Genomic DNA, 11835 nt, shown 5'->3' on the forward strand with positions numbered 1-11835 from the left:
TGCATTGGAGAAGGAAATGGCAACCCACTCCAGTGTTCTTGCCTGGAGAATCCCAAGGACGGGGGAGCCTGGTGGGCTGCCGTCTATGGGGTCACACAGAGTCAGACACGACTGAAGCGACTTAGCAGCAGTAGCAGCAGCAGCATCTACATATCAATTAAATATTAATTAAGTGCTCAGTAAGTAGTTGCTGTATGAATGAAATAGTTGCTTTAATATGTGAAAGGTACTACACCAGATATCATGGCTAGGTAGAAGGAAGCACAGATTATGCACACAAATAGCCAATCATCTGTACAATTCTCCAGACAATGTTACTTGTCAAGGAAGTAAATCTCATCAGTAAAAGGATGCTAAAGCAGTTCTGAGAGGGGTACCTGAACTGAGCTGCACCATGGAATGAGGAAGACTTCTTGGAACTGGTATCGGACTTGGCTAGGGAGTTACTGTTGAAATATATTTTAAAATATTTCAGTAATTAATTTCACCATTATGGCTCAGATGACAGTATTTCATTTTAACATTTCTTACCTTAAAATCATTTTAAATCTATATTTTATTTATTACATTTAGAAGTTTGAGAGAGCAATGGATGTATGAAATTAATTAGGTAGTGCTAAGTTGTTTAGATATAGTTTTATTTCTTTCCCTACTCTATAGTTTATCAAGATTTTGAGGGAAGAGATTTGTCTACTACAAGTTATTGTACTTTTTTTGAGTTAGTAACATTATAAAGATATTCTTTTAGAATATGGAAAAGTTATTCTCAATCCTGATATCTGGTGGATATTATAGACATTTGCTACAAAAAATATCTGTAGATGGGAATACAAACAACTATAAATTTAATCATGTTATTATAACATATGAATTTGTAATAATTTCTCAGCCACACACAATCCAAGAAGCATTTATATAATTCAAAAACAATTTTCTATCTTGGAAGGTAAAGCACACATGAGAACCATCTGTTGCACAAGTGAGATGGATCATACAATATTTAGGTTTACTTTTTATTATTAATAATTTTAAATTTTGATGAAACACATATAACATATGTCCTATTAACAAAATTTTATTGTACAGTACAGTGCTGTCAATTATGTACACATTGTTAAACAGCAGAACTCTTTAGAAATCTCATGTGATATTTGTCTTTTTGTGTATGCCTAGCCTATTTCACTAGAATTAGGTCCTCAAGGTTCATCCCTGTTGTAGCACATGACAGATTTCTTTCTGTTTTAAGGTCGAATAATATTTCATTGTATGCATACACCATGTTTTATTTATTCATTCATCTAATGATAAGGCAGTTTGTTTCTATGGCTACTCTCAGTAATACTTTAAATGAATATGTGAGTATACATATTTCTTCAACACTTTATTTTCAATTCTTTTGCATCAATTACCAGAAGTAAAGTTGCTGTATAATTTGGTAGTTCTATTTATTATTTCTGAGGAAACTCCACATTGTTTTCCACAGTGGCTGCACCATTTTACATTCCTAACAGTAGTGTAAAGTGGTTTCTCTACATCCTCACCAACACTTGCTATTTCTGTTTTTTTAATAATGGCCAACCAGCCATTGTGAGGTGATAGCTCATTGTGGTTTTGATTTTCACTTCTCTGATTATTAGTGACATTGAGCACTTTTTTCATGTATCTATTGGCCATTTGTGTGTGTTCTGTGGAGAAATGTCTATTCAAGTCCTTTGCCCATTTTAAAATTTGGTTACTTGGGGTTTGTTTTGTTGTTTGTTTGGTAAGTTCCTTCTGTGTTTTGGATAATAACCCCTTATCAGATGCATGATTTGCAAATGTTCCATTCCAAAGATTTCTTTTCATTTTATCAATTCTTTCCTTTGCTACATAGTTGTTTAGCTTGCTGTTGTCCCCCTTGTCTATTTTCACTCTTATTATCTGTGCTTTTGGTTTCATATCTAAGCAATCATTGCCAAGACCTCTGTTATGTTTTTCACCTATGTTTTTCTTCTGGGAATTTTACAATTTGGGGTCTTACTTTTAGATCTTTAATCCACTTTGAGTTGATTTTTTTTTTAATTTTATTTTATTTTTAAACTTTACAATATTGTATTTTTTTTGTCAAATATCGAAATGAATTCGCCACAGGTATACATGTGTTCCCCATCCTGAACCCTCCTCCCTTCTCCCTCCCTATACCATCCCTCTGGGTCGTCCCAGTGCACAAGCCCCAAGCATCCAGTATCGTGCATCGAACCTGGACTGGCAACTCGTTTCATACATGGTATTATACATGTTTCAATGCCATTCTCCCAAATCTTCCCACCCTCTCCCTCTCCAACAGAGTCCGTAAGACTGAAGTAAGCCAGAAAGAAAAACACCAATACAGTATACTAATGCATATATATGGAATTTAGAAAGATGATAATAATAACCCTGTGTACGAGACACAAAAGAGACACTGATGTATAGATCAGTCTTATGAGTTGATTTTTGTGGATAGTGGAAAAATGGGTTCAATTTTATTCTCTTGTATGTATGTATCTAGTTTCCCTAACACCATTTATAGAAGAGACTATCTTTGCACCATTGAAAGATCTTGGCACCTTTATCAAAGATCCCATTTTACTGTTTAGGTGTGGGTTTATTTTTGGCTCTTTATTCTGTCCCATTGGTCTATATGCCTCTCTTATGCCAGTATCATACTTTTTTTAAAATTTTTTTTTCTTTACAATATTGTGTTGGTTCAATTCGTAGTATGTTTTGAGGTTAAGAACAATGAAGCTTCTAGCTCTGTTTTTTTGTTTTCCCTCAACATTGTTTTGGCTATTTAGGATTTGTGATTCTACATGAATTTTAAGACTTTTCCTCCCATTTCTACAAAAATATGCCACTGGGAATTTGATAGGGATTGCATTGAATTTTAGAAATTTATCCATGCTTTGACTAGGATGGATAATATTTTAACAATATTAAGTTTTCCAATCCATGAACACATCTTTGTGTCCTCTTAAAGTTCTTTTGTCAATGTTTAGTAGTCTTCAATCTTCATGTCTTTTGCCTCAAGTTTATTTTGCCTCTTTCATTCCTAAATATTTTATTACTGAGGGGGGTTTCTTATAAAAAGAGTTATTTTCTTAATTTCATTTTCATATTGTTTATTGATAGTTAATGGATATGCAACTGAATTTTGTGTATTGATTTTATATTCTACAATTTTGTATAATTGTTTTTATTACTTCTAACAGTTTGTTTTTTTTTTTGTCTGTGGAATCTTTATGGTTTTGTACATATAAGATCATGTCATCAGCCTACAGAGATGAAAATTCAATTTGTATATTGTTTTTAAAATGATTTTTATTGGGAGACTGATGATAATTTTTCTTTGTATCTTTATGTTTTTTTTTTCTCTTACATAAGACTGGGTTTTTATAGCTCAAAGATACATTATAAAAATTAAGCCCACAGTTTCCCTACCTGTGTCAGAGGTATCTAAGTGTTAAATAGAGGACTTTGAGCATCACAATACTTGACCCCTACAAAACAACTTTATGAAGTACATATTAATGAGATAGCCACTTTAAAGAACAGAAAACTGAGGTTGAAGGTTTTGAGACTTGCTTGTATGACATAACAAGGGATTATGCCATGAGTCAAACTTCTCAGTTCTCATCCATATACTAAATAAATTACTGTGTAGATGAAGCGACTATGTATTTAACTTAGTAGTGCCATCTTTGCCTTGATAATTTTCCTTTAGTTGTTTTAGTTATAAAATTATTTTTTATACCTGAACATGAATGAACAAATGCCCAGGAAAATTTATGAGAATCTTCTGAAATAGGGATCAGGTAGCCTGGGATAGCCACATGTACTGAGGGAAATGCACAAATGATTACAACTTGGCAACTGTTGTCCACACTTCTTGCATTATAAGTAAGTGTTATATAATACATTTGTTAGATTTTTGAACTATATTCATTTTTTTTTTTTGCCTTTCAGAGAGCTTTCTGTTTTACCACTTTATCAGTATAATAATGTTTGTTTACAATTGTGAGTTAATTGTTTTAATTCCACTTGAGGAAATCCAGTACCAACATTCTATGAGGCTTAGAATTACAGAATTTATTTTTAAATTGCTGTAAATTGTAGCTTTTTTCATTGAAACACACTAAATCCCCCAATGGCTATTTAGCACCTAAACTGATCATAATTAGAAGCACATTGGTTGCATTAATAAATCTTAACAAATTTTCATTTTTCTAAGGGTTTTTGTAATGTCACATTTATCAAGTATCCTTAGATGATTCATGAAAAGTGCTGATTATATATTTTTACCTTGAGCATTTTTCTTTTATTCTCAAGTTGCTTCTATCTACCTGTTAATCAGAATAAATATTGCTTGCTCTTATTTTAAATTTATTTTGTTGTACAAACACTATTTGTTGTTGTTCAGCCTCTCAGTCATGTCCGACTCTTTGTGACCATATGAACTGCAGCATACCAGGCTTCCCTTGTCCTAAACCATCTCCCGGAGTTTGCTCAAACTTATATCCATTGAGTCTGTGAGGCCATCCAACCATCTCATCCTCTGTTATCCTTTTCCTTCTGCCTTCAATCTTTCCCAGCATCAGGCTCTTTTCCAATAAGTCAGTTCTTTGTATCAGATGGCCAAACTATTGGTGCTTCAGCTTCAGCATCAGTCCTTCCAATGAGTATTCAGGGTGATTTCCTTTAGGATTGACTAGTTGGATCACCTTTCTGTCCAAGGGACTCTTATGTGTCTTCTCCCTCATGACAGTTCAAAGGCATCAGTTCTTAAGTGCTCAGCCTTTTTTATTGTTCCATCTCTCACATCCATACATGACTATGGGAAACACCAGAGCTTTGACTATGCGGACCTTTGTAGTTAATGTCTCTGTTTTTTAATACACTGTATAGGTTTGTCACTGCTTTTCTTCCAAGGAGCAAGTGTCTTTTAATTTCATAGCTGCATAAATATTTATATCATATCAAACTCTTTTTACATCTCTATTTTATGTCTTCCAAGCCATTATTTTTGTTTCTTCATTTAAATCAAGATATGCAGAGCCATTTATAATGTATTGTTTTGATGAGACAAGAGTTCACCTGCTAGAGTTCACCTGCTGGCTCTATAATATGGTAATATATCAGGTTCTATTTCAGTCTTCTTCAGAAGGAAGGAGTTATTCTTTCAAACTGTTGAATGAAAGTTATAAACAGCTTTATATAAATATTTATATAAACTAACTGGTGTATGGGAATTGTTCATGAATTAAGGATACTTAAATCAGCTTAGATTCATTTGACTCAGATCATGTCTTGCAAAAGCAACAAGACAGTCCGTTGTAGAATGCTTCTGACTACAAACCTTGGCTGAACCAGTGAGCTAATTATCCTCTGACCTTGCCTTTGTTGGATTGGCCTATAGATATTAGTCATACTGATCTTGAGGCCGTACAGCTGACTGTTTGCTACATCAGATGACTGATAATTACTACCAAGAAGTTAGATAAGGGTTGTTGGTTGTTTGGTTGTTTAGTCGCTAAGTCGTGTCCAACTCTTGTGACCCCATGGACTGTAGCCTGCCAGGCTCCTCTCCATGGGATTCTCCAGTAGATAAGGGTAGTAAAAGAAAAATAAAATTGCTTTCCCAGTCATTTCTACTTATAATAGGGAGAAAACAGAGAATAGATAAATATCTATATCTCATTGGAAAATTTGTCTTCCATAATGTTTTATGTTTCAATTTATTCCAGTTTATTTTGAAAAAAATATTTCATTGTGTGTCATTTTGGCACCACTTTTACGGCATATTTATTCATTATTATTTACATTTTATTTTTCCCAACTTTGATACAATATTCATTATTAAAATTAACTTCACTGTACACCAAATATAATAATAAAATGTTTTATGAGGTCCCAGAATCACATCAAATAGGTACCCACTGGCTTGAATCTGAGTATGGGTGATGTATAAGTTGGCTATTTGCTCCTTGGGAATGAATGAGAAATGTCTCCATAAGGAAGAATTTTGTGTTTCATCAGGTTATTTATCTCATAATCTTGTTATATGGTTAGCTATAGCAATCCCTTTAAGTATACTGAAATTCTAGTAAGAAAGACATTTTAAAAATTACTTATAAAGGAAAAGTGTTATACAAATATATATCCTTCTCTAACACCAAAAGGCTCAAGATTCATTAGGGATGCAAATGTCTCTTATAAAAAATAATGAATAATTTTATCTTTTTCATTAAAAAAAATCAAACATATGTTGTTTTTTTCTTTCTTTCAGCATGTGGAGAAACCTTACAAGAATCCAATGGTAATCTTTCCTCCCCAGGATTTCCAAATGGCTATCCATCTTATACACACTGCATCTGGAGAGTCTCTGTGACCCCAGGAGAGAAGGTAGTTTATCCCATCAACTGTTCTCTTTTAGTCTCAGATGCAAAGGTTCATCTTCTTTCAAATATATTTTACTTTGTTTTTTATTCTTATTTGATTAATTGAATAGCTCAGAAAATTTATGATGGGTATTATTCAAGCTCCAGGAATTTTTTGAAAGATATAATTTTGAAAAAAATAGTAAATGATCTAAAAGGGTTGACATAATACAAGTTATATTCTCAGACACAATGGAATTAAGTTAAAAATCAGTATCAGAAAGATAACTAGAAAAATCCCACACATATTAAAATTGAAAAATATATATCAACTATCCCATTCATTCAAGAAGAAATTATGATAAAAATTAGAAATTATTTTCAATTATAACAAAAGTACTGAGAATTGCAAGTCTGTAAGATACATCCAATGGAGAAGGCCCTGGCACCCCACTCTGGTACTCTTGCCTGGAAACTCCCATGGATGGAGGAGCCTGGAAGGCTGCAGTTTGGGGTCACTGAGAGTTGGACACGACTGAGTGACTTCACTTTCACTTTTCACTTTCATGCATTGGAGAAGGAAATAGCAACCCACTCCAGTGTTCTTGCCTGGAGAATCCCAGGGATGGCGGAGCCTAGTGGTCTGCTGTCTATGGGGTCGCACAGAGTCAGACACGACTGAAGTGACTTAGCAGCAAGATATATCTAAAGTGTATTTAGAAGGAATATCACAAACTTATATACTCATATTAGGAAATAAAAAATACTCCAAACTAAAGAGATAGACATCCATATAAAGACACTAGGAAAAGGAGCAATAAAATAAATGGAATAGTACATAAAGGAAGAAATAAAAAATAAATTTAAAAGCATGAAACTATATGTACAAAGTATGGACAAAGTTGGTACTTTGAAACAATTTAGAAAATAGATTTAGAAAACAATTAGATTTAGAAAACAATTTAGAGAAATGGATGAAAAAGATCAAGAAAAAAAGATTAACAGAGAAAGCACAATTATCCAGTAATTAACATAAAATGATTGTTATAACCATAGATGCTTTAGACACCAAAAGAACATTTTGAACATTATGCCAATAACTTTGAAAATGTAAATGAAATGGGAAAATCACTACAAAATATTACTTAGTAAGCTCTTATTCAAGAAGACATTAAAATTTTGAATGTTTCTATAACCACTGGAGAAATCAAATTACTGTTTATTTGAATTATTAGTCAAAAAGTTCTTGACAATGAAAACCCAGGCTACATGGCTTCATGAATAAGTTCTACCCAACATCCCAGTAAGAAATAAATATAGTCTTGCATAAAGTCTTCCAGAGAATCAAATAAAAAATACACTCTACTCTTTATATGCTTAGGGCTTCTTAGGTGGCTCAGTGGTAAAGAATCCACCTGTAATGAAGAAAATGTGGGTTTGATTCCTGGGTAAGGAAGATCCCTTGGAGAAGGAAATAGCAACCCACTCCAATATTCTTGCCTGGAAAATCCCATGGGCAGAGGACCCTGGAGGGCTGCAATTCATGGGTTTATGAAAGTCGGGTATGACTTAGTCACTAAACACTGAAAGGTTGTTGCTGAACGATGCAAAGACGCCGGGATTCTTGGCTTCCAGAGGAGAAGAATTCAATCTGGGGCCAGAGAGGATGCTTGATCTCTCAGAGCTTTTGTGTAATAAAGTTTTATTAAAGTATAAAGAAGATAGAGAAAGCTTCTGACATAGGCATCAGAAGGGGGCAGAAAGAGTACCCCCTTGCTAGTGTTAGCCATGGAGTTATATACTCTCTAATTAGTTATTACAGTGAATCAAAAGAATGTCTGGAGGTTGTAAAGACTTCGCTAGACCTACTCCCATAATTTACATTTTAAGATAATAGGATTAGCCAGAAGGGTTTTTTCCAGAGACTGTCTTCAAGCAGGATACATTATTGTTATATAATCCTAAGGAATGTAGAGGAAAAAAAGTTTGTCCTTTCTTCCTCCTTGAGAATTCCAGACCCCTCTCTCCTTGGGGACCCCTAGACTTCTTATCAACCTCCCTAGGAAATGACTTTCTCATTCCCCTCTTTTCCTTTAGGAGAATTATGTTGCTAAGGGAAAGGGGCGTCATTTTCATTCCATAACTACTTCCTGCTATTTAGGGGTGTGGTCCCTAAATTGTTGAGGCAATATATTCCCCTAACCCTCATATTAAGGGTCTCTGATCCAGGGGCCCTAAGTAATATTTGGAAGAGGCTGTGGCACTCTTAGGAGGTTGGACAACCATTTGTAACTTAAAAGCCTTCATGCGACTAGAAACAAATCCAATTACACAGTTACAGATGCAAGGCAAAATAGTCCTTAAAACAAGTTAAAATCAAATTAAAAGTCATATTATGTCCAGAGTTACATCAGTCCATCTTAGGATTGTTAGATATCATCAGTTTAAGAAGAGGCATCACATGCGATTGTTGTTAAAAGTATTTGCAGACTTGGAGAAAGTCTTTCCTTGAAGTGGAGATGTCCACCACGGGAAGCCTTCCACTGATGAAAAGGGGAGTGCTCCACACACCCAGCAGTTAGACTGATTGTGAAATGCTGCGTAGGACTGAGTCCAGGACAGGAAGGCATTGTCTTGAGGCTCAAACGGCAGACTCAGGATTTTTGGAGTCAGCATACATAGGCTCACATAGATTATCAGGCCCATTTAAAAAGTGCAAAGTCAAAGCATAGAAAGTAAAGACATAAAATGAAGTCACGTAGCTCTGGTCAGGGTGCCACCTCTTAACTCGAGTGTGATGTACCCACGAATCAATTCCTCACACTTTGACAGCTGTAGGAGAAGAAAGAATAACCTGGTAAGGGCCTTCCCAGAGGGGCTCAAGGGATGAGCCCCAAACCCCAATGTTTTTATGAGGACCTCAATTCCTGGCTCAAATAGAGGCTTGCTTGATTCAAGAGGCTGGATCAGGAGCCATCTACCAGAGTTCTGTTAATGCCTGTTGAAAAGCTGAGAGCTGAGTTACATAATTAGTTAATTCCAAGGCTTTGGGGTCTATAACAATGTCTGTGCATAAGAAAGGCCTTCCATAAATACATTCAAAGGGGGACAGTCCCTCCTTTTTGGGGGCAGTTCGAGCCCTCATTAAAGCTATGGGTAGGACTTTAATCCAATTGTCCTGCGTTTCTTGACTTAATTTGCACATATGTCTTTTGATAATGTCATTAGCTTTTTCAACCTTTCCTGAGGATTGGGGTCTCCAGGAACAGTGTAAGTGATATTCTATTCCTAGAGCCTTAGACACCCCCTGATTTATAGCAGCTTTAAAGGCGGAGCCATTGTCACTCTGAAGCCTCTGTGGCAGCCCAAACCTGGGGATAATTTCATGGATTAAAACCTTTATAACCTCCTTAGCCTGCTCACTACTACAGGGAAAAGCCTCAATCCATCCAGTAAAAGTATCCACCCAAACTTGTAAGCAAGAATATCCATTAGCTTTTGGCATATGAGTAAAATCAATTTCCCAGTCCTCTCCAGGATACTTTCCATTTCATTGTAACCCAGATTTTGCTAGCTTTTCAGTCCTTAGGTTATTTTTCTGACAAACCTCACACCTTTTGATAATATTCTTTAGAGTTTTCATTACATTTTTACATTCAAACAAACGAGAAGCCATCTGGTAAGTACTCTCTCCACCCTAATGAAAACTCTGGTGTAAACCCTTAAGAATTTTCTATTGAGCACTTTCAGGAATTATTAATTGTCCATCCTCAGATGTAACCATCCTTTATCAGTAATCTTTGCTCCTCTTTTCTCGTATCTTCCTAATTCTTCCTCAATATATTGTGGTTTTTCCTGTTCCACAGGACCTGTTCAGATCAAAGGCGTCTGTAGTGAAGGGCTTTCCTAAAGTGCTGCTTTTCTGGATTGACAGTCAGCCAGCTGATTACCATTGGCTACTTTACTCCCATCCCTGCTGTGCCCTTTGCAATGCATAACAGCTACTTCTTTAGGACAACATATAGCAGTTAAAAGTCTCTTGATCTCTCTGAAATGTTTAATAGGTTCTCCTGTCGCTGTTATAAACTGTCTCTCTTTCCATATTGCAGCATGAGCATGTAAAGTCAAATAAGCATACTTAGAATCAGTGTAGATATTTACCCGCTGCCCTTTGCTTAACTCTAGAGCTCAAGTCAGAGCCACAAGCTGTGCTGAGTACTGGTTCCCTGGGGGAGAGATTTTGCTTCTAAAACCTGTTCAGCAGTAACCATGGCGTAACCTGTTTTACGCTTTCCATCCCGAACAAAAGAACTGCCATCTGTAAATATTTCCATGTCAGGATTGTCTAATGGGGTATCCATTAGATCTTCTTGAAGTTTAAAGTTAGAAATTGGGAACAATCGTGATCAGGTGTTTCATTTTCCTTCTCAGAAAGGAAAGTGGTAAGATTTAAATTTCCACAAACTTTAAGCTTAGTTACTGGTCTTTCTAACAATAGTGACTGATATTTAAGAAGCCTACTGTCTGTCATCCAAATATTAAACTTAGAATTTAAGATTCCACTCACATCATGAGAAGTCAATACAGTAAGGTTTCATCCATTAATTATTTTTAAAGCTTCAGGTGCTAATAAAGCTGCTGCCCCAATTACTCTTAGGCATTGGAGCCACCCACGTGAAGTTACATCTAATTCTCTGCTTAGATAAGCAATAGGTTGCTGGTGAGGCCCTCAAGGTTGTGTCAAAACTCCCAAGGCCATACCTTTTCTTTCAGTGACAAACAAATTAAATTCTGACCCTGTGGGCAAGCTCAGAGCAGGAGCTTGCAGGAGAGCAGTCTGAAGAACCTTAAAAGCTTTTTGAGTATCTAGAGACCAAACCAGTTTGTCTGTTTGGGCCTGCTGAGTTTCAGCTATAAGTTTATATAAAGGCTGGGCAAGTTCCCCATAACCTGGAATCACAGTAGCCTGTGAGTCTCAAAAATCCTCTCAATTGTCTTAAAGTCATAGATAGGGAATGATTTCAGTTCAGTTCCGTTCAGTTAAGTCCCTCAGTCATGTCCGACTCTGTGCGACCCCATGAATGGCAGCACACCAGGCCTCCCTGTCCATCACCAACACCGGGAGTTCACTCAGACTCATGTCCATTGAGTCCGTGATGCCATCCAGCCATCTCATCCTCTGTCGTCCCCTTCTCCTCTTGCCCCCAATCCCTCCCAGCATCAGAGTCTTTTCCAGTGAGTCAACTCTTCGCATGAGGTGGCCAAAGTATTGGAGTTTCAGCTTCAGCATCATTTCTTCCAAAGAAATCCCAGGGCTGATCTCCTTCAGAATGGACTGGTTGGATCTCCTTGCAGGCCAAGGGACTCTCAAGAGTCTTCTCCAACACCACAGTTCAAAAGCATCAATTCTTCGGCGCTCAGCCTTCTTCACAGTCCAACT

At 36.1% G+C, this 11835-nt stretch overlaps 1 protein-coding gene across 1 annotated transcript in view; it reads left to right on the forward strand.

Moving 5' to 3' along the window:
* Positions 1-11835, forward strand: part of TLL1 (tolloid-like 1) — a 332306-nt gene that overhangs the window by 208760 nt on the left and 111711 nt on the right. The window contains exon 9 of the mRNA XM_010840705.1: positions 6305-6420. Within this exon, the coding sequence (XP_010839007.1) occupies positions 6305-6420 (116 nt within the window). The remainder of the gene's footprint in view (positions 1-6304; positions 6421-11835) is intronic.

Source organism: Bison bison, unplaced genomic scaffold (assembly GCF_000754665.1).
Source record: "Bison bison bison isolate TAMUID 2011002044 unplaced genomic scaffold, Bison_UMD1.0 scf7180017864146, whole genome shotgun sequence".
Lineage (NCBI taxonomy): Eukaryota > Metazoa > Chordata > Mammalia > Artiodactyla > Bovidae > Bison > Bison bison.